The sequence below is a fragment of the Artibeus jamaicensis genome, unplaced genomic scaffold (genome assembly GCF_021234435.1).
Source record: "Artibeus jamaicensis isolate MK-2021 breed Jamaican fruit bat unplaced genomic scaffold, CSHL_Jam_final contig_387, whole genome shotgun sequence".
Taxonomy (NCBI): domain Eukaryota; kingdom Metazoa; phylum Chordata; class Mammalia; order Chiroptera; family Phyllostomidae; genus Artibeus; species Artibeus jamaicensis.
Genome location: NW_026521812.1, coordinates 16,683,457 through 16,707,514, shown reverse-complemented (window position 1 = coordinate 16,707,514; position 24,058 = coordinate 16,683,457). Strand labels below are relative to the sequence as shown.

General features: G+C 38.0%; 2 protein-coding genes across 2 annotated transcripts in view; one reads left to right on the top strand and one right to left on the bottom strand.

The window, feature by feature from the left end:
- TRAPPC3L (trafficking protein particle complex subunit 3L) overlaps nucleotides 1-23,590 on the bottom strand; it is a 59,930-nt gene extending 36,340 nt beyond the window's left edge. Inside the window, exons 1-5 of the mRNA XM_053664833.1 lie at nucleotides 22,964-23,590; nucleotides 10,462-10,535; nucleotides 7,707-7,867; nucleotides 4,777-4,874; nucleotides 1,025-1,124 (exon numbers count right to left, since the gene is read on the bottom strand). Of these exons, the coding sequence (XP_053520808.1) occupies nucleotides 1,025-1,124; nucleotides 4,777-4,874; nucleotides 7,707-7,748 (240 nt within the window). The 5' untranslated portion in view covers nucleotides 7,749-7,867; nucleotides 10,462-10,535; nucleotides 22,964-23,590. The remainder of the gene's footprint in view (nucleotides 1-1,024; nucleotides 1,125-4,776; nucleotides 4,875-7,706; nucleotides 7,868-10,461; nucleotides 10,536-22,963) is intronic.
- CALHM4 (calcium homeostasis modulator family member 4) lies at nucleotides 14,961-19,321 on the top strand. The gene is made up of 2 exons (XM_037158124.2): nucleotides 14,961-15,518; nucleotides 18,654-19,321. Exons 1-2 carry the CDS (start codon nucleotides 14,961-14,963, stop codon nucleotides 19,044-19,046), a joined length of 951 nt encoding a protein of 316 aa, XP_037014019.2. The 3' UTR covers nucleotides 19,047-19,321.
- Nucleotides 23,591-24,058: the final 468 nt, after the last annotated feature.

Here is a 24,058-nt window from a genome sequence, read left to right as displayed (position 1 = left end):
ATCTCGCATAGGGGTGGGAGTTTTGAATCCACTTCGAGTTGATTTGTGTGTGTGCTGTAAAACAAGGGTCCAACTCCGTTGCATGTGTGTGGGTACCATTTCCCAGAACCATTTGTGAACGAGATCATCCTTTCCCCTCTGCCACATTCAATGGTGAAAATTTTTGAGTTTTACTTCTAATCAACACAGTACTGGGAGGCCTAGCCACATCAATTAAGCAAGAAAAATAAATAAAAGTCACCCATACTAGAAAAAAGATGTCAAATTATATATTTTTGCAGATGATATGATCTTACATATAGAAAACCCTAAGGACTACACACACACACACACACACACACACAAAAGATTAAAATTAAAACATGACTTCAGATGAGTTGCAGGATACATAAATCAAAATGAATCATAAACTGCTATATGGAACTATTATTGCCACTAATGTGAATAGGCCTGTAGATTAAAGGAGTTCTGGCCAAGTGCATTTCCCAATCTCATATCAGAAATCTGTGCTAATCCCAGATACTTCCACGTTGTCCTTCCTATATTAGGGCTGTGAAAGTTCTTAGTGCACACACATTCGTAGAAAGTCTTATTTTTTTCTCTTGGGGAAACATTGTTCCTGGAATGAAATGGCTAGAACAATATTCTCTGAGACGGATGAAAACCATTTCTGAAAACAATTACATAAAGAAGTTGGTTTGGGGCATGTATGTTGTGAGTCTGCCTTGTTGCACATCCCTGCTGTTTACCTTCTCAGAGCACTTTCCCCAGAGTGGGATGTACACTCCACACATACCGTTTGGTCAGAAAAATCAATAGATGTTTAAATGCCTAGAAGCATTTACCTCTGTTCCCAATAGCTTTATCTCTGTACTGAAATTAAATGCTTTTTGATCAGAATCCTCCCTCTTAGTACCTAATAATGGATACAGATGGAACCTGTTTAATCAGAGCAGAAACCCACCAAGCTCAGGACATATCAAAGATTTCCAAAACATATTGACAGAACTAAAAATGTCCTTACCTGGGCGATTATGTCTATAATTTCTGAATAACTGTGGCATCGTCTCACACGAGATCGAGCCAAAAAGTCTTCCACCAGCCGTGTGCCAATGCCGTATCCCCTGTGAATGAAGGGAAGAGTGTGGTCTGGAAATAATATTTGAGTCTTAGTGAAAATTATCAGTGTTTAAGAATGGATTCATCTTGTTAGCACATGCCCAAGTGGATAACAAATTAACCAGGGTGACAATTCAAATGGCTATTTGGCAGTGGGCTCCTTCTTTGTCCCACAGGTCACGGAAACAGTAAGGAACACATCCAGGGAATAGTAACTAATCTATAAGCAAAGAGGATTCAGGGCTGACCAGAACTTGACCTTGCACACTAAAGGTAAAGAACGTTGGTTGGTGTTTGTGATCCAATGTTTCTCATTAGCAACTAACTTTCTCATCATTAGCTGTTGATGGACACAGAACTTGGATCTAGTTAACTTGTCTGCTACAAGTGTGGTCACGTGTGCTCATTCTTCCCGTGGCAGCTTTATCACGTAGGAGGGCAGGCATGTCTGCCATGGCTCTGAAAGGAGGGGATAAGGGGAATAGAAAAATCAATTTTTTGTTGCCAGTGTAGTTGCCAAGAGTTAGACTCTGAATTTTAGTAAAAAGAAAAAATAGCCAAGTCCAGAGAATTCATTTCTCATTTCAGGGACACTGAATCTATGGGACTCAGGAGAAAGTATTTCTATTAGCTCCACGTCACAACAAAAAGCTTGAGAACTTGAAGTACAATTGTAAAAGCATTTTCGAGGTGTGATCTGAGTATGTGGCTAAGGTGACTGAGCATTCACCCTCAGTAAGATCAACCTGAGAACTTCCAGCCTAGGTGAGGAAATATAACCTTAATGGTGGAAATAAAAAAAGAATAAGACTGCCTTTTCCAAACAACTGACACAAAACTGATCGAATTTCACAGCAACATGTACATAGACAAGTGAAATGATTTGAATAGAGCAACAGATGACCCAATAAGATAAAGACACCAAGGTTTGTAGAGGCCACATTTGCTCCATAGGTCTAAAAGGGGGGGCAGATATTTGGTGACTGGGCAGTTGGGGATGGATTGATTTAATGTCAGAGCGTTCACCCATTCACTAAATCTATGAGATATTTATATTTCTGAGTGGATAGCAACATTCAGTTTAGTTTACTTGCATTTCAAAAAAAATGTTTTCTGACTCTTGTCAGGAAGATCACACAGAATAGACTTTTAAAAAACAGAACCTATACTTTACAGAAATAGTTGCATTAGGATTTTAAAAAATGTTCCCAGTGTTTTCTAACTTATATGCATATACACAGGATTGGCCCCTGGGAACAGTGATTAGAAGCCAGGACATCATAGTCAGTGCCACATATATGCATGCATATATATTGTTTTGGTCAAAGGGTATGCTTCTGCAAGGCATATATTTTTTATATTTCTGTATTGAATTAAAAATATAAGATGCTTTCAGATTCAGATATTGGAACATTTAAAGTTGTCCCCGAGGTTCCTAAGCCTCTCCTCAATGTTCCAACAACCAAATCATGCAGTGCCAGAAGAGGAAGAGCAAGAAATTGAAAACTTATTTGAACAAATAATGAAGGAGAACTTCCCCATTCTGGTAAAGGAAATACACTTCCATGAGGTCCAGGAAGCTCAGAGAGTCCTAAAGAATTTGGACCCAAGGGAGCACACATCAAGGCACATTGTAATTACATTACTGAAGATTAAAGATAAAGAGAGAATGTTAAAAGCAGCAAAGGAAAAGAAGCTATCTAACCTACAGAGGAGTTTCCATAAAACCGTCAACTGATTTCTCAAAAGAAATCTTGCAGGCAAGAACGGGCTAAAAAGGAGTATTCAAAGTCATGAAAGGCAAGGACCTACATCCAAGATTACTCTAACCGGCAAAGCTATTATTTAGAATAGAAGGGCAGATAAAGTGCTTCCCAGATAAGGTCAAGTTAAAGGAGTTCATCATCACCAAGCTCTTATTATATAAAATGTCAAAGGGACTTATCTAAAAAAACAAGATGGTCAAAAATATGAATAGTACAATGAAAACAGACTATCAGCAACTGATAGTCTAAAAAGAAAAATAACAAACTAAGCAAACAACTAGAACAGGAACATCACACATGGAGAATTATCAATGGGTAGTGGAAGCAGGGAGAATGAGGGAAAAGGTACAGGCAACAAGAAGCATAAATGGTAGTTAGAAAATAGACAGGGGGAGGTTAAGAATAGTATGGGAAATGCAGAAGCCAAAGAACTTATACGTATGAAATACGTACATTCCATGCACATGAAATAAGGGGGGAAATGCAGGTTGGGGGGTGCAGGGCAGAGGAGAATAAAGGCGGGGGAAATGGGACAACCGTACTAGCATAATCAATAAGATATATTAAAATTTTTTAAATAAAAATATAAGATGCTCTCAGCAGAAGCTATTAAGGATATTCAAATGTGAATCATTTTTCTGAAGGCAAGTCCTTTCGGCAGCCTCTCAAAATTTATTCCTTAACTAATATTTTATTCAGATTTGTTAAAATGTGCACTGATGTAGTACCTAACCAGCAATATTTTTTAGTCGAATAAGTGAATTGCAGCATTTTGTTGACTTGCTGTACCTTCTGGAAATGCTGTGTATGACATGTGTAAGTACAGCCTCAGTGTAAAAGGACTTCAGCAGCACCCGGTGAGTTCACCTGAGGAAGTGCTCCTGACTAATTCAGAAGAAATGAAAAAACGAAAGTATGTGAATCAGGATAAATACAGGACAGAAAAAATAAACCTTCTGATAGAAGAAGAACAAACATGTAGAAAGGAAGAAGACCAAGAAAAAAACTTTATTACTTCTTTTTTGTTTTTATTTCTATATTCCGACAAAAAATATAGTGAAGCCTTTTAAAAAGCTAAAATGCTCAACACAATTAGGCTAAATTTTCCATTCAACCTGAATATTCTAACTAGTACTGATTTGTCAGTCATTGCCTGTTAGAATCCTTTCCAGGATCCATGGTTAAGAGATTAGATAATATTGACAGATATTTTATTATCAGACAATAATCTGATGTTCATATAATTATGCTGAGAAATTTGAAGGCTGAATTTGTGCAGAAAAAAAATCCCCATTAATAAAGACAAGTAGAATGGACTTTAGGAAGAAGTGTTTTCACTAATATATTTTTTAAGTAAAGCATAGTAATGGTAAAAGCATTCAAACAATAAACAGGAAAAAGCAAATCTGCCTTTTAGCTGTCTAACCCTCTGTCTCCCAGTTCTCTCAGGCAACTATCATTAGTAGCCTTTCATGTATCCTTCCATAGGCGGTCTGTGCTTATGTAAGCATGTATTTACACTGGAAGGAGTTATGTTAGAACAAAAGACTTCTGAAAAGAATCATATTAGGTGATCTGTCATGTTAAAAGAAAAAATTCACTGTTACTGCCTGCTTTGCTTACAAGCAACTAACAAAGAAATAATTTCCAACTAAAAAGAAAATACTCCATGCTTGATATTCATGGGAAAAAGTCCCTTTGTATATTACTTTATGTTTATAACAACCTAAATGGCAGCTGGAAGAAGTTATGTCTAGCTTTAAGACGTCATTCATTGAAGTAGAAGGAGAGCTGGTAAAATGGAGCAAGACGGGACAATAGGAGGTGGTCAAAATGCAGAGAATGTTGAGAAACAATGCACATGCCACGTGAATGAAAGACTTCTACTTACATTTTATCTAAATATTTATTCACATCTTCATCTTTTTCATAATCCTTGCACAGTTGAGCAACCAGAGCTCCATAGGTGAGGACAAAGAGATCTTTGTTCTGGAGAAAAATGGATGGTTTCGTGTTATAGGCAGTTACAAGTAACATACTATTCTATCTTCCAGTCAGACGCAGCCTTCCAGGTCACCTGTTCATTCTGCCACCCTCTGTTGTACCCACATTTGCATACGTCACTCGGAGGGAGAAAGAGCTGTGAAATAAAATTAATTTCTTAACAAGAGAACACCTTTCTATGTATTTGCTTGTATTATATAACTTACAACATATTTTCATGGAGGAAGTTTCTACAGAAATACTATTGCTAATACAAATTGCTGTTGTTCTAGAATAGCCTTTGGTACCTGATGCCCATGTTTGCAGTGGGAAGGAATAACTGGGTGAGACTTCTCGTGAGTCTGCGCCCTCCCTAATGGGTTCCAGATCTGCCAGGGAGAACATGAGGAAAAATCCAACTGCAGCAGCAAATTTATGATTTTTTCTTTATACTTAAAAAATAAAAACAGGAAAATTTGTACATTCCTTATAGATCTCCAAAATATGTCTCATTTTCAGAGTGAATTAAAAATTAAAACTAAAACTGAGAATAATGTAGGTTTGGTTTAGTGTGGATAGGTTGAAAATATGGGGAACAGAAAACACAAAGTGCAATCAGTCCATTTATATGTCTCTGTTTTGCATCTACAATTGAATACTATATAAGAAAGGAAAGGGGCTATTGAAGATAATTTGTTCCAATGCTCTCAGTCCTACAGAAGAGGGAGTGAGGCTTCAGGAGGAATGGGGGACTTGCCCAATCCGCCAGCAGTCGGCAGAGGCAGGATGGAGCCTGAGATTGTTCCCTTCTGGCAGCAAACATCTCCGAAGTGCACAAAAAAGGCATGTTTAAACAGAGGTGGGAGGGAGAGGGGGGTAGGGAGAATCACCACTGTTGAATATTATCTTGTTTTGTGCATAATCTGTATTTTCATGAAAGGTCAGACGTGGATTCCAGGTTAGAAGAGATGTCCTTACCTCTGGGCCCAAGTATCTTGGACAGCTAAATGTGCAGGGGTAAATAAGGCCTGCTATTATGTATTTAGTTTTGGTTTTATCATGGGCAGAAATGGCTCAACAAAACAATAAAATTTTTTATTCAACAAAGAGACTTCATTACACAAAGTGTTATATAATTTTGATCCACATTCTCCAAAACTGGCCCAATACCATTCTCATACCTATGGGCTTATATTATGACAAATTAAAAAAACTCAGATAGAATATTTATTATCACCAAGAAGTTTTAAATGGATAGCATCTAAGTATTACACAACACAAATAGACATAATTTATGTTGAAAAATATAAATCAAAATGTCATAAATGAATGTAGAATATATATTACATACATTAATTGGCATTACATTAAGAATGTGAATATATACAATTAAGATAAAAGAAAGTAATAAATACATTAATATTTCTACCAGGAAACAAAGGCTGTAAAGCAAAGCAAGAAATTTGAACAAAAGTATTGTTGAACAAATTGAAGTCATCATATATTTAATTTTGTTTTTACTTAAATTTTCCAAGAACCTAATAATAAGTCACAAGAAATGCCTATATGAACTATCTGCATAGTATATAAGGAGCCACAGCAGAAAATAAATTACTGCAATAAGCAAAAGTGAAGTGGGGGAAGAGAGAGAGAGAGAGATAACATAATTGTCATTAGCAATAAAACAAAAAAAAACCAAAAGGATTTGAAAAGGAGATAAAATGATACCCACCTACATGCTATAGCCTCAGCATTGTGCCCACTTATAATTAAGGACAAGCTGAAAAAACAGTATTTCTCTCTTTCTCTCTCTGATGAGTGAGCATCAGGTACATTTTACTTCCAGCTGAGTTTTAAATTGAGTGCCCATCGGGTCAGTTTTCTCCATTCGGTTTCATGGCCAAAGGTCGTGCCTTGAACTGCATGTCCAGTAGGGTCTCAAATCCATACAACTTATCACAAGAATGTCAATATAACTTTATCAATTTTGAAACAATCATTTTCATATATGAAAAATAGACGCTAACTACTTCTTGAGGTTTTGGATATATCAGGATAAATATCAAGTGATTTAGGTACAGTGTGAACTACATACAATATTTTTTAGCATATGAGAGCTCCACATAAAATAAATCAAGATCCCAGAATGTCAGAGGGGGCATCTGTAGGAATTTCCAACCGGGATGGACATGAGTCCATCCATAGTCCAGATTTAAGTACTCACGGCTGAAATTAATTAATTTTATGCAATGCCCAGCAGTCTCCTGAAATAATTAGCAGAGCTTCAAACTTAATGATGAACTTTCACTTACATAACTTCTGGATGTCCAAACCTATAACAAGAAAGGATATCCAAATCTGATCTACACTAATTAAGTTTTAAAAATAACGCTGAACTGGAAATATATATAAAAATAATAGCACATGTCAAATTACAATAATAATGCCTGACATTTCAGACTAAGGAATATATTTTTAAAGGCAATCTTTTCACATCAAGTTTTTGATTATCTATTCCTAGTTAATTTAACATATAATCAGCTATTCTCTATGCATTTCATTTTCTATCTCATAAACTATGAAATCTTGGACACTTTTGTAGATATAACCAGTCAGAAAATAAGACCCTGGAATATAGAATCAATTATTCTGTTACAGTATGTGGGAGATTATTGTAACTATTCCCAGAGGTGTCACTTATGATTCACTCCACTCCACACTCTCTTGTTCCACTGAAATATCTTCCTTGCCTCTCGAAATGAATCAGAACTCATTTATAAAATTCTTTCTGGAGTAGAATAAGATAGCTTTGAGAACACGACCATAAAAAGATCTTACTATTTTATGGTATTCTGGTCTTCTGTGTGCAGGACGAGACATCGTGCTTGATAGATGGAGAATGGTACCTCCGACTTCTTCCCTTCGGCCTTGCTTTCTGTTGGCCAGTTCCTCCTCGCTGTGAGACACCAGCGCTACTTATGCGCTCCCCTGATTTTACTCTGCTGAACGGAAGAGGACAATCACAAACTGAACTGTGAGGTGGCCACGTACCTTGCTATTGATCAAATAAGTACTGCTTCACTTGCGAGGCTGAGTTGTAATCTAGAGGCATAAAAACTGAGAGTGGGAAGTCAGATCAGAAGCACCATCTACTGAAAATTCTTTAACCCAAGGGAGTATGAGAGTGGTGTTTTGCTCTCATGCCAAAGCACTGTTTTAAAATCACAAACAGAAACCTTCACATTCCAAGACAGATCTAAATGTTGCCATTATTCCGCCTTTGTATTGATTGCTGTGTGAACTCAAGACAGGATCAGCAATCTGTCGGCACTAAATCCTGGGTTCAGACCTAACCGACTCTAATGGGTATCACATTATCCCCCAAATAATGGGCATCATAGACTCCATCTTATGTGATTAAAAAATTCAAATATATCTGGTAACTTCTTACCCATAACCAGTAATTTGAAGGAGTGATAACATTTGGGTGCTGATATTTTCTTATAAAGCTGTTGTTCAGAATGGGTGTTCTACACCCACCCATGAATAATGGATGATGGACGATTCTGGCAGAGAAAGCAAGCCCTTAGCTTTCTTTTGAGAGTCCTTGAGATTCTGGCTATTAAGAGCTCCCTTTATTTATGCAGAAGTCCAGATATTTAAAGTTGAAACAAGAATCCCTCTCATCTTGACAACTGCAGGGTGTGGAGGATCAAAACATTTCTAGAAATAGAAGCTTGAAACTAAGTTTAAGAAAGTAGTTTCCTGCTTCTTAGGCTTGAGTCAATTAGCTCTGTGTGTTCTGAAAATGTCTTGCTGTGAAGTGACAGACCACTGATGACTTGGAAGAAGAGCATGATGTCGTTGAAAGAGCCTGGGAGGATATGGGAGGCTCAGGCTAAGCTGCAGCTCTACCATTTACTGGCTGTGTGACTTGGGCAAGCCGTTTTATTGCTCTCTGGCTCAGTTTCCACGTCTGTGAAATGGCAATAATAATACCCACCTCACAGAATAATTGTGAATATCAAAGAGATCGTGTGTGCTATAAAGCATGTTATAATATACTACATAAATAATAATTACCATAGATTATTCTTGAAGCTGAATATATTGGATGGGATTCTACAACATATATTTGATTTCTATTAATACCTATGTTCTATGACCCCATTCTCAGGAAAATCATTTTTGCTGAGTTGTAGGTATAGGGGGGCTTCTCAGTAGTAGTTTAACAGCACCTCTTATTTATATAAATTTTATACTTTACAACCTGATTTCATTTTCTTTATCTCATTTCAATCCACCTACAGTTTGTGAAGTAGTCAGCACTATAATCATTGCCATGTCATAGGATAGGAATCTAAAAGTCAGAGAGGTTAAGACATTTTTTCAATGTTAACTAGACAATAGGCAACAAAGAGAGATTTGGGCTAAATTTGCTGACTCCCAAGTAAAGAAAACAGTGTTTTTACCACACACGCTGTATGTCACAAAAAATATTTGGGGGGTAGATTCACAAAAGCTACTGAGGCCCAGTTTGGGGCAATTCTGAGTTCTGCATGGGAAATCCCTGAAAAAAAAAAAGCATAGTAAAATCCTGTGTACTTGGTGGGAGGGAGAGATGATACAGGAATCAATTTTACCAAACTCTAAAGGTTGTGCTATGGTGACAACAGGGCCACCATGAGAACTCAGGGCATCATGGGCACATTAGAGAAAGCCAGCTCTTCCTTCAGACTGACATTGGGGGGCCCGGCAACAGTAGGCCTGCTGCACAGCCTCCCCCCAGCCCTGAAGCCAGGACTATGGGGCTTCAGGAAGGAGTCGCCACCAGGACTACTGTGCAACAGCACAGTCTGCACAACCACAGCAGTAGGTGCTGACTCTGGGGCAGTGGTTTGCTGGTTTTCAGACTGAGAAACCCAGTTGCCTTCAGCAGCTCTTATGATCATATTTAGACCTGTGTCCCCCAGCCTCATTCTTTTTATGGAAAACCACCCTCCACGTACATGGAAGAAGGTATGGAGGTTGTCTCAAACATGTAGATCAGCGATTTTCAACCTTTTGTATCTCGTGGCACACAGAAACTAATTACTAAATTTCTGAGGCATGCCAAAAAGTATATTTTTTGCCAATCTAAAAAAAAAAGGTATAATTTTGATTCATTCACACTGGATGGCTATTGTTGTGTTGGCTGTTATCATTTTTTAAAAAAATTATCATTAGGAAGGAAAAGAGGTCAGTGCCCCTGAAAATACTCAGGTATCACATGTTTTAAAATTCTTGTGGCATACTGGTTGAAAGTCAATAGTGTCTGCTCTGGCAGCAAACTAGAAAGAGGAGTCATTTTAAAATAATGCAGAGGAGAAGTTTTTCTTCTTTTATTCAGAGTTCTTTCAGTGTCCTACAATTAAATTCAGAGCTGGGGGTGGAAGTGTGAAACGTTCTTCAGTCTTGTCATACCTGCACTGCAATGTTTATCAACCCAAGTAAATAGTGAACTGTGCTGCCCTCTATACTCATACTTTGGGAGGTACCTGGGCAGCTGAGTACTGACTTGAGAAGGTGCTAAGAAAGTAGAACATCTACTAACCTGTCAGCCAGATGATCACCATCTGAGATCATCCACAAACTTTCAGACAAGGTAAAGCCACGTCCAGGTACCTACTGAGAAGCAGACATGTTATATGTCTTGGATAGGCCACAGCAAGCTATCTTTAATGTGGAGACCATTAGGCTATAAAGCGCAATAGAAAATTGTTTACTCATAGATATAATCATTCACAATCCTTCATAAGTTACACAAAGGTACTGCAAATGAAATCATTATTTCTTCCAACAATAAACAACAATAAGAAATTAAGAATTTGTAATCAAAAAACCCCTTTACATCAAGACTTTGAAACCATAACAATGACTTCTAATCAATCAATGCTCCCACCATTTCTACATAGTTCCTTGAAAGAATGGTCTACAGTTTCCTTCTCTACTTACTCACTCCCCATAGACTTTGTTAAACTGATTTTTAAATATGAAATTATTAAAATAATTATTTTATTTTAAAACTTTGCATAATGTATCATATTGCACAAACCTTACCGCTTGAATTTTTCCTTCAAAGTTATTTGCTAAGTACTCGGCCCAAACAAAGGGCACACCTCAAGTACCCAGCTTGGTGATAAGGCCCAACAGGACACTCACCACATCAGGCCACACCACCAAGACACAGAGTCATGACAGCTCTACCTAATACATAGAAACAAACTCAGAGAAGCTGCCAAAATGAGGCAGCAAAGAAATATACATGGTCTACATGAAAGAACAGATCAAAACTGCAGAAAAAGAGCTAAATGAAATGAAGATGAGCAATCTATCATATGCAGAGTTCAGAACACTGGTTATAAGGATGCTCAAGGAACTTAGTGAGGGCTTTAACAGAATCAAAAGATCCAGTCAGAAACAAAAGATACATTAACTGAAATAAAAAGCAATTCACAGGGAAACAGTAGAGTGCATGAAAAACCAAGAATCAAATCAATGATTTGGAACATAAAGGAATAGAAAACAACCAACCAGAACAATAAGAAGAAAAAATTATCCTCCTAACTTAGGACAGTATAAACAGCCACTGGGACAACTTCAAGAGGTCCAACATTCGTATCATAGGGGTGCCAGAAGGAGAAGAGAAAGAGCAAGAAATTGAAAATCTATTTGAAAAAAATAATGAAAGAATACATCCCTAATTTGGTGAAGGAAATAGACATGTAAGTCCAGGAAGTACAGAGAGTCCCAAACAAGATGGATGCAAAGAGGCCCATACCAAGACACATCATAATTAAAATGTTGAAGGTTAAAGATAAAGAGAGATTCTTAAAAGCAGCAAGAGAAAAGAAGTTAGTTACCTACAGAAGTTAGTTCCCATAAGACTGTCAGTTGATCCTCAAAAGAAACTTTGCAGGCTGGAAGCGATTAGCAAGAAATATTCAAAGTCATGAAAAGCAGGCACCTACAGCCAAGATTGCTCTACCCAGAAAAGCTAACATTTACAGTCAAAGGGCAGATAAAAAAACTTCCTAGACAAGAAAAAACTAAAGGAGTTCACCACAACCGAACCATTATTATATGAAATGTTCAAGAGACTTATTTAAGAAAAAGAACAAAACTATGAACAACAAAATGGAAAAAAATACAAATCTATCAACAATTGGATTTAAAAAACAAACGAAGTAAACAAGAATAGTAACAGAATCATGGTTACAGAGAGGATGTCAATGGTTGCCTGAGGGAGAGAAGGGGCGAACAGGTGAGGGGACTAAGAAGTACAAATAGGTAGTTGCAGAGGGGCCATGGAGATGTAAAGCACAGTATAAGAAATGGAGTAGCCTAAGAATTTATATGCATGACCATGGACCTGAACAATGGGGTGGGGGGGTGATTGCCGAAAGAAGTGAGAGGTGCTGGGTGAGGGGAGCAAAAGGGAGGCAATCTGGACAACTGTAACAGCATAATCAATCGAATATAATTTTAAAAAGTTACTTGTTAACATTTACACATATCTATAGCCAACAGTCTAGTCAATTTATTTATTTTCACAGCTCTATAGCAAACATCAGCAAACTTTTTCTGTGAAGGGTGGGATAGTCAGTATTTTAGGCTTTATGGCCAAAACTCTGTCACATCTGCTCATCTCTGTGGCTGTGGTGGGACAGCAGCTATAGATATTCAGAAGCCAGCATGGCTATGTGCCAATAAAACTAAACACTGAGATTTGAATTTCACGTAATTTTCACATGTCATTTTAAAATGTAAAACCTATGCATAGCTCAAGAGTCATGTCAAATACGCAACAAATCAGTTTGGTCCCTGAACCATAGATTGCCAACCCCTAATCTGTATGTAGCATTCTGTTACCATGGTTTTTAAATTGGTTTCCTTGTTATTAGATATTAATTCTGAAATGTCTCGTGTGATTTTGTACATGATCAATATGTCTTGGCAAATAATTTATTGGGAATTTGTAAAAATGTTTTTTGTCTATCTTTAGGGTATAGGATACTATATTTATCTTAGAACTTGTTAATATTGTTCACCATATCTTTTATATCATTTCTAATGTTCACTTGATCAATCATTTCTGATAAGACTATATTTTAAAATTCTATGATTTCAAGAATTTCAGTCTATAATTTTATCGGTGTTTATATATTTCAAAGATATGCAGTCGCAGACATACAAATTGACAAGTGTCATATCTCATGGTGGATTCTTCCCTTTTTTATGATGGAGCGTTCATAATTGCTGGACACTTGTTGCCTTTAGTTCAGTTTTGCCTCATATTAATACTATTCTCAGTAATATGTATTTCAATACCTTTATTTTCCAAGCTTTGTGTGTGGCCTGGTTTTAGGTATGTCGGTTGTAAGAAGGGAGACTGTTTTTGAATTGCTCTGCAGGTAAGTTAAGTCCAGCTCTGGCACAGTGGTCAGGAGCATGTTCCAGACCATCTGGGTCCTAATCCTGGTTTTCCTATTCATCTCTGACCCTGTGCAATTTCCCTTATCTCTGTATACTTCTGTTCTCTCATCTGTCAGAAAGCTGAGGATAATATTAGCACCTTATCATAGGGTGATTGTGGGGATCGAATAGGATGAAATTCTTAGAATAAGGCCTGACATGTAGTGAGTACCCAGTAATTGTTAGCTATTTAATTTTGTGTGTGTAAAATTGGTGTGTTTGGTCTCATTTCTACCATTATTTTGTGTGTTCTTTATACCACCTTTTTCCCTTTATTATCTCTTTTCCTATCAATATGCCTTTTTTATTTTCTCTGTTTGAGTGAGTCAACAGTGTACCAGAGTTCTCTTTTCTCTACAGTCTCTCTCTCCAACACTTGTTATTGATTTGTTTATGATGGCCATTCTCACCAGTGTGAAGCAGTAGCTCATTGTGGTTTTAATTTGCATCTTTCAGATGGCTAGTGATGTTGAGCATCTTTTCATATGTCTCAGGGCCCTCTGGATAGCCTCCTTAGATAAATGTCTATTCAGGTGCTTTGCCCATTTTTATTTGGATTATTTGTCTTCCTGGAGTGGAGTCCTTTCATTTGCTTTTAACATATTTTAATTATTTGTCTTTTTGTATTGCTTTTTGGGTAAATTCTTCAGCATTATGTTTCAATTCACTAATTATGTATTTAACCATGTCCAGTTGAGTGTTTTTTTTGAAAACAGAAATCTATATCTTACTTACTTTTTATAAGCCCAGCCAGGCCTAGTCCAGTGGCTTTTACATAGAAGGTATCCAAAAAATATTTGGTGATTAAGAAAACATAGAAAACACCTTACAAATTATTTTTTCTTTATGGATATATAACTTTATTAATACATAAATATCATATTTTCATAGAAAAGATGTCACATTAAAAATTTGCATTAAGTAGCGCATTATTATATTATAGTCTGTCAATACAAATAGATTTTTATACAATGTTGGAATGCTTTTTTGTGATTCAGTTTTAAGGGTACCCAAGCCTTGATCCTCTCTTTTTGGGAAAGCATTTGGGAACTTCTGGCAGAACTCTCGGGTTATGGACTCTCCAGAGAGCTCTAAATATTTGATCAGTTTCTTTTTTGATAATTTTCATTATTCTTTATGTCGTAATTTTACGGTAAGAAAATCCTGGACTAGTCCAAAGGTAAGAATGTCTCTTGTTTTGCTCCCAGTGCTGTTTGCTGGGGCTGAGCATTCTGTGTCCCACAAAGCCGCACCTGGAATGCTGTCAGTAGTCTGCTCTGCGTGCAAGCCATGCTCTCTTCAGCGGAAAGACACACTGAAGAAGTTTTCCCCGTCCCTCACACCAGATGAACCCCTCTCTTCATTTCTTGCAGCTATTAATGTAATCTGAAGTGCATTTATTAGGTCAGGACTCCCAGGGTGCACAAGGAAAGATGCTAGAATCCTTTCAACATGTAAGGATGTTGGGTTGACTGACACAACCAGTTGAACCAGTAAGCTCCCATAAAATGGTTATGGCTGGAGGAGTCTAATGATCAGAAAGGGATACCAGCTGATTTGTGGAAGAGCTTCCCAACAATGGGTGCAGCCCTCCACCGTATCGTATCTTCTCTGCAGAGAAGTGGGACACTGATCAACTCTTTAATCGCTGCTTTGACTATTGGTGGGCAACAGCTATTTTCCTCTTTCACATTCAGATGTCCCTGTCAGGTTGGGAAAAATTTCTATTATGGTTCTGCTTTCCTCGTCATCCCTGCCTTGATCCTTCTGGTTGCTGGCTATGCTCTGAGAAGCCAAATGTGGGCAATTTCCAACGAATACTGCTGCAGATGTGCCCCTCCACACCGGAGAATCAGCCGCCTGGAGCGCAAGCTGGTTTGCCTTAGGTTCTGCAGCATCACCGGGAGGGCACTCATCGCTCCACTGACGTGGCTGGTGACGACCCTGATGACAGGCACGTACTACGAATGTGCGGCAAGTGAATTTGTATCAGTGGACCATTACCCAGTGTTTGACAACATCAATGCCAGCAAACGGGAAGAGATCTTAGCTGGGTTTCCATGTTGCAAATCAGCTCCATCTGACATGAACCTGGTAAGAGATGAGGTAGCTCTTCTGCACAGATACCAGTCACAGGTAAGTGTTTGATTTCTTTTTCTGTTACCTTTTCCCATATTAACTACAGTCTACACTCCCTGGAATCATTTCACACTCCTGCTCCTTCTCATATTATCTGACTATAGAACACAGAACACTTTGACAAGTGGCACAAACTAGATGCCATTTGTCAAAGTAATTTCTACTGAGCAGCTATATAAATACAGTTAGGATACTGGGCTTTGGAATCACACCCTGGGATTTAAGTTTCTCTGCTGTTTATTAACCTGCAAAGCCTTAAGCAACTTATGTAACTAACCCATGCAGCACTTTTCTCAGCTGTAAAATGGGGATGTTAATGAGATCTACCACATAGGGCCAGCATGAGGAATAAATGAGCTAATATATATAAAGTACTCAGCACTGTGTCCAGAATGTATATACACAAAAACAATGAATTTTAGATATTGTTATTAAACTTAATATTACCATATTAGTAAATTTCACCTAGCCACATACATATTCTTAAAATGAATTTTTATAAATTAAAATACCTAAAATCACAGTAAGTTTAAACATAATTAAAAATAAAACTCCAGTGGTGGTTTTGAATTCCATGTCCTTGGACAGGTCTGTGTGAGGAGTGGGACAAGGGAGGCCGGGGGAGTCCAATACAGAGTCAGTGGCTTTCCTCACTTTCTCCAGAAGACGTAGGGAGAAAAAAAAACAACAAATTTTCAAATCACTGCCACAAAGTAAAAACATTATTTTTAAATGACTTATTGTAAAGACATTTTTGACCCATTACTCTTCAGTTATTAAAATTTAGAAGTGCTAACAATATTTACCTAAAAAAATACTGTCAGCTCACAGAATACCAGCACTGCCTATGGCCCAGTTTAAGCAAAATGAGAATTCCCACTAAGGTGGACTTTGTCTCAACCTTTTTATACCAGCCCTAAAACTCAGGCAGAGGAGCTCTGTGAATATAAGCAAAACGTCAAGGAATCAATGGGGAAATTTTAACTTTAAAAATATCCTTGCTTAAGAAAAACTAAGAGGTAATATGCAATGATAACATTTTCTTAAGGTTAAAATATCTTATTTAATGATATATAGATTCCATGAAAGGATGTTTTTGCAGTTCTGAGTGCTCTTGGCAAGTGGATTTTTTGTTTTGGTGACAACAAAACTAATATTTATTTAGTTGCTAATCATATAGTATACATTTTATATATTAATTCCAGTCCTCAAAATCTTATGAGACAGATACAAGCAATCCTATTTTAGAGATAAGGAAACCGAAGCTCAAAGAGTTTATGTAACTTTCATAAGTTCACAGAGCTAACAAATGGCTGCTTGGACACATCATGCTGTTCCATCTCATCAGGGCCTTCTCTGGCTACCTTAAACATCAGTCTCACTTGACAAATACACACTGTCTTCAGTAGAACTCCTCTGGGTTGACCACAAGATCAAATTCAAATTCCTTCTCCACCCATACCTCACTCAAATATCTTCCTGATCTTTGTTTCACTTCATTTCAATCTGCTTTCTACCCCGAGGTTAAAATAATTTTTCTAAATGCAAATTGTGATGAGCCTGCCCTCGCACACTCCACATAATGTCCTTCAATGATTTCCTACCAACCCAAGTACAAATCCAAATTCTTGGCATAACATACTAGACCTTCAATATCTGGCCCCTGACTACTTTTCCACATGACTCCTAGGACCCTGTGAATCCAAATTTCTTGAGGTTTTCTGAACTCTTTATGTTCTTAGTTTTCTGTCTCTTTGGCCCTCTCCTCAACTTCTTGCATCCTGTTGAACTCCTCTTTAATAATTTTAGTGTGAGCATCATCTCCTCTGAGAAGTACTCCCTAATACTCTTCTCCTTTAAACAAGTTCATTTCTTTCACTGTGCCCCCTCAGGCCTGTAGTTACACGTATCAAAAATGACGATATTTTACCATATTTCTTGGCTTGCTCTATTGTTTCTCTCTTAAGGCTTAAATATCATTGAAAGAATGCATGTATCTTGAATTATGTACATCTGAGTCTCCATAACCAATCACCATGCACAGCACATGGTAGCCATCAACCTGGGGCTCAATAAATGATAATGATGAATTTATGGGCATCTAAGATAACCTTTCCTCCACCTTGCCAGCCTCCATTTAGTTTAATTGTGATGTGTATCACCTTGTAGGATTTAGCCTCCACTGAGTGCAGCTATGCCCCTGTGGAGGGCAATTCCAGGCCTGTCGGTGAGTCACAAACTGTGGGAGAGACCTCCACCTCCCAGACTGCAGCTGCCTACTGCTGGCTTCCCTGAATGTGTGAAAGTTGTGTCTCTCACTTTATATAACAACCACTAAATAGTGGGGAAAAAAGAAGAAGAGTTAAAAGAAAATAAAAGCACTGGAAGAGTAGAAAACATCCATTCACATCAGACTTTAATGGGGGAGACTAAACAGTGCAAATAAAATCTAGTTCATTTTCGTTTCCAGGTACATTTCAAAAAAGTCGTAAAACTGGTCAGCAAATGACTATTTGAAGGGGGAAGGAAATCGGGAGGAAAACAATAAGGTGTTGTATATTTAGAGACATAAGAGTCTGCTAACTTCCTTCTTTGGTTATAAAAATAAAAGGAAAGAGCAACTGAGGAAGAAATATTAATGAGTACTTGTTGGCACATCATTGAAGGTACTTAGGAGGCTACCATTATTATCTATTATATCATTTTCATCACCATCATTATCAAATACTTAGTAAGCCCTCAGACAATGCATCAGCCTGTATCTGATGGTTGAAAAGTAAGATTGGGCTAAAAGCAAAGCACATACTTTGTGTTCCTTTATGCGAGGGTAATTTGTGGGCTATAGCATCTGCTACTTCAAGGACAATACTTAGAATCCATTAGAAGTTAACTGAGCAAAATCCCTTGTAATCCCAAAATGAAGTTGAAATGGTTGGGCCTATACCTCCATCACACCCGTATCCATATCAAATGGTCAGCACCTTGTTAATGTGTTAAAAACTAGAAAAACATGTATCTTGTCCACAGTTTAGTTCTCAATTTGGAAGAATTAGAATCCTTCTGACCATGGCTGTTTCTTGAATAATCGATGCACTGATGTTTTCTGTTTTCCTTTTAAATAATTACATTAAGATGCTGGGCTGGATTCTGATCGCCTTGGCAAGCATCGCTGCCCTGGTCTCCTGCTGCGCGGTCAGGTGCTGCTCGCCCCTCACCTCTCTGCAGCACTGCTACTGGACCAACCACCTGCACCACGAGAGGGAGCTCTTTGAACAAGCTGCAGAGCAGCACTCACGCCTCCTCATCCAGCAGCGCCTAAAGAAACTATTTGGCTTTGTTCCTGGATGTGAAGATGTCAAGCACGTACGTATTCCTTCGTGTCAGGACTGGAAAGATATGTCAGCACCCATTCTTCGCTGCTTGGGTGATGACTTGCAAGGTCGCTATAGCTTCCTTGGGGACCAGGAACATGAAGATGAGGTTAATGAAGAAGGCAAATCAAGAGGTATTGAATTAAAACCTTGATTATAGCACCTTTTGCCAGTCAGGTTGCTTGACACCTACTCTGTTCCAATAATGAAGTTTCAATGTAATTTCTTCATCTTTTTCTCTGTCTTCTAATATTTGTTGACATAAGTCCATTCAAAACGCTATATCCAAAATCAGTTTGTCTGACACTTGTGCCAATCTCCCTTTTTGAAATTTCACTGATGGTCTGGTAATGCCTATATTGGTCTTACTAAAATAATACGGAATTGGGAGTCCTACCAACATTTAAATCTTGGTTCTGTTACTTAATAGTCGTGCTAAAATTAATATTTTGAGTATTATTTTGTTGTCTGCACATAGTAGCTACTTCACAGAGCTGCTGTGAGGATTAAATGTGGCCGTAGAAACAAACTGCTCAACACGGTGCCTTCCATAAAATAAGCGCTGAGACTTGCCCTTTCCTTCCTCTTTGCACTCTGCCTTGTATCACTAGTTACCCTGTCTCTAATTTCTGATTATCTTTTTTTTTCCTATCTCTGTATTCAGAAACTTTTCACTACTTCTTCCTCCACGCTTACCTCTCTGACCTGCTGGAAACCAGGATAAAAAGTCCTTTCAAAGCTGGTGAGATGTAGGGGAGAAGCCCATTGAAGGTCTTGAGTCATGCTGCTATAACCAGGGAAAGATGATGCATTAGTGTATCATCATTAGTGTCATAAATGTTATTTGTAGCAACTCCATAGTGGGAGCATTTTTATAGCAATGACACATAAAGCTTCCCCTCTGGGCTCCAGTACAGAGACACCATCTGTGCTTTTTCACGATCAAATTGCAGCTTGCACTTAAGGTCTACTTGGGGAGGCAAGGCTGTAAACTACGTTTGTATATCCATTATCTAGAACTCCAGAAAAGGAGACCTGCCTGACTTTTTTTCTGCATGACTTTGCACTTCTGAGATTTGACAGCTTTCTAGTTTATACTGATTATTTCTGATATATGTAGTGTATGTGCCTGATTTTTGCCACATTAAAGTACTGGTTCATTGGCCAAAATAAGGAAAATGAGAACTTTAATTATTTTTTTAAACCAAAACAATGACTGCTTACTAAGCAATGGACCAACTGCCAATATAGTCAAGCTGACTTTCAAGATTCACTTTCAGGAACACCTGGCAACTGAACTATCTGAAAATCAATTACTCGGTAATCTAATTTTACATAATCATGAAAATGAAAGTCTATTTTGTGTGAAATTATAGGTCCCTCAAACTTAATAGAAGCAAATAGAAAGTAAGTTTTAAGGGAACCAATTTTTGTTTTAACCAACGAGAGATGCATAGTGTAGCAAATTGCCAGGACCGGAGACCTGTCCCTCCTCCCATCTCTTACTGGGCAGCTCAGTCTTTCTGACGCTCAGTTTCTTCCTCTATGAAAGAGGGATAATGAGACCTTACCTGCCGGAAGGCAGAGAAATGAACAAATTCTTGAGGTCCCTTCTAAATCTAATAGGATTTTTATGTTTATGTTTACATATATACATGTATACAGGTCAGTGTGTGTACAATCTTCTGGAACTGTACTAGGCCCAGGTTGTTCCTACTGGAAGAAAAACATCCTTGATTTCATTCTGAGTTTTCTCTAAAGACATTTGCTGGCATTCCACTTTTGATAGAATGTTAACATACTGGTCTTTTACAAGTGGCCAAGGAAAGTCATTCCACTTTGCACCTAACTCTGTGTACAGTATTTATGTGACATTACCAAAGGGATCTTTAAAAAATAGAAGTACATGTGGAAGGCAAATTGGGTCCTTGTTTGGCTTGGGTATAAATGAGCCATGTAAATAGAGACGATCACATCCACTTTGTTCACTATGCTCTCCTCCAACTCTGAAATTCTATGGCTCCATTTACCTGAAACATTTTGAAATTCCTCTATATTGAGACACACTACTTAAAGCAACACTTTATATCATATTCAGAATCATTTTAATAGTTTTCAAGGATTGTACCAAAGTAAGTACTCTTCAGTAAGATTTTCAGTTTACAGCAAAATCAAATTCAAGTATTACATCATCAGAAAGAAGATAGGAGTTGTTTATATACTAACACCAGGAAACTTTCTTTCCACTAGTTCCTGGGACCCCTTTCTATAGGAAATTCTTTCAGAGTATGAAATATACAACTTACATTTTGAACCATTTAATCATGATCTTCTACTATAGCTTTGTAGCAAAAATTTGTTAAGTATTCTTTGACTTTTCCACGTGGTTTCACAGGTTTTTATACCATCAGTGAATATCAAATGGTACACATTCTTGAGATGTAATTGTATGTATCCCTTTTAAATAAGTTCCCTAATGGGCTCATAGACACGAGATCAGAGTTAATAGTTACCAAAAGGAGTGGGGGTGGGGTGGGAGTGTTGAAGAGCTGGGTGAAAAAGGGATCAAGTAGTACAAATTTGTGGTCACAAAATAGTCACGGGGATGTAGGGTTCAGCATAGGGAATATAGTCAATAATATTTTAATAACTATGTGTCGTAGCAGGTGGGAACTGGAAAGATCAGGTGGACTTTGTGAAGTATGTGGTTGTCTAGCCACTATGCTGTACACCCAGAACATAAAATAATATTGAATGTAAATTGTAATTGAGAAAAAAATAAACTCACAGACTTTCTTGTCCAGAGTATTCTTTGTTTGACATCCAGTTAGACAAAATTTTTTTATTAGTAATATTGTACTTTTTCCTCTTCATGTTTAATGGATTTATGTAACTTTAAAACATAATTAAATCAATTAAGCACTAATACTTTCTTATACGTTGTTACCAAACCTTTGACTACTACATCAAATGCCGTGGCCTGGTATCGCACAGACTTGCTCATTTTTCACTACAACTTTCTCAGTTCCCCTGCCCCCCACCACAATTTAAGTTACTTCCTTTCCAGGAGACAGATACAACTCCACTGTTTAGATGTGTTTTACTTGACTTTTTTTGGTTTTGTTTGTTTGTTTTGGTTTGTTTTTTTGTATTGCAGAATTATATTTATACTTATCTTCTTTTTCTTTCTCTGTGCTTGATTGCCAATTCCATTTAAAAAATTTTAAAGCACTACTGTAATAAGGAACAGCAATATGACTTTACAAATGTTTTCTTGCATTCTGTTTGTAGCACAGAGGGAAATCACATTTACCTTAAAACTTTGAAATGTCATGGCCAACCAAAAGCCTTCCAACTGCAAGACTAAAAAGCTACTAGTTACCTCAAAATGTAAAGTATAAAGATATAATTTTAGCTTCTAAGTAAGTCTACCGAAATTTGGCATTGGTCAAAAAAAGCAGACTGTCCTCAGAACAGCTACACAACTGGCTCCTTGCTCTATGGGACGCAAACCTATAACCGTGATCCATGGACTAACGAACAGTGAATGTTTTATTTCCAGGGACAAATCACGTTAGTCTTGACGTGAATTATTTTTCTGTACTAACCACCGAGTACAGTGAAAGTTCTCTAATCTCGGTTTACCAGAACTCCGGTAAGAAATGGGTTTCACGTAGTGTGTCCTCTGCTGTTTCCCAAAGGTCCAGGCAGGTGGCCACATCCACCTGTAGCAGTGATGGCAGTAGTGGTAAAAATAATATGGTGTTTATTATTACATGCCAGTTACTGGAATCAAATTACCCCATTTACTACTTCTAACAAACTGGTATGCAGATTCACATATTATAAAATGAATTTCCTGAAATACCATTAGATAATGATAGAGAATGTGAAGGAACTTTGTGTAAAGTCTTAGACAAATGAAATGCTTTCCTATTGAGATGTTTCATTACATAACTGGTAAATCATGGAATCCAGGCCTACCTGACCCCAATAAAATAAGTTCCCCCATTTCACTGAGGAGGTCACTGACGTATGGAGAAGCCCATCAGCTTGCCAAAGGTCACATACCTACAGGTGATGGAGCCAGAAGCCAATCCCTGTCGTGTGATGTCTGACCCTGTACTCCACTGCAATACAGTGCCAGGAGGCAGACTATAAAAGTTCCAGGGCCTTGGAGGCATTAGGAAAATTCTCCTCCTACTCCTGTCAATGAATAACTAAAACATCCTGAGTTCCAACAATAAGATGCCGTGTCACATCTGAATCCCTCTTTTTCTACTTCCACTGTTCCTGCACATATAAGGGCTTCCCTTCAAGGTACTGTGGTTCTTAGCAAAGTGACTTTTCCATGCTCACCGAGGCACAACTTTGGATCTGGGCTACATAACAGCCAGTGGCACTGATTCTTGTAGCTACAGACAGGTGTGACCAGGAAGCTTCGGTCTTCTCTTCCTTATTCAGGGAGTGGCAGAACACCACAATAATCCATCCATTTGTTTTCAGTAGGTCATAGTTATGAAGGGTCAAAGTGAATATTAGGAAATCACACTGTCATCAGCCATATGGTCATACACAAATCTCTGGGACTTTAATTACTCCTTAGAAGAGATAGGGCAGGGCAACTGAGTTGTGGGACTGGGTGTACGGAGTCACAGACTCCTTTGAAGAGCCACTCTGGAGAAAGCTCTTCTGAGGAAATACCCAGAAAACCCCCACACACACACAGAGATACAGGCCCACGTACCTCAGAGTTTGCATACTGTGGTGTACTAAATACCGGCTTTCCCGAAGATATTCATGTTTCAGTCCCCTGAACTTGTGAACATCACCTTTTATTTTATATGGCAAAAGAGGCATTGCAGACACGAAGTTAAGGTTCTTGAGATAGGGATATTCCTCTGGATTATCCTAGTGGGCCCAATATAATTACAAGAGTCCTATATGAGCGTTGAGGGAGAAATCAGTGTCAGAGAGAAGGCAAAGGAGCAACAGAAGAGGAGTGTCAAGGACTGTGAGTGATGCCTGGGAAATTAGCCATCCCTGGCTGTGAAGATGGAGGGGGTCACGGGCCAAACCAAGGAAATAGATTCTCCTCTGCAGCCTCTACAAGAAACACCCAGTAAGAAAGGGGGTGGAAGGCAGGAGGGAAGGAGGGAGAGAGAG

Bases quoted from the DNA above. Each gene is read 5' to 3' on its own strand.
- CALHM4 (XM_037158124.2), top strand. From the start codon at position 14,961: ATGGGTGCAGCCCTCCACCGTATCGTATCTTCTCTGCAGAGAAGTGGG. The intron at 15,519-18,653 runs GTAAGTGTTTGA...AATTACATTAAG, and splicing joins TGCACAGATACCAGTCACAG to ATGCTGGGCTGGATTCTGAT.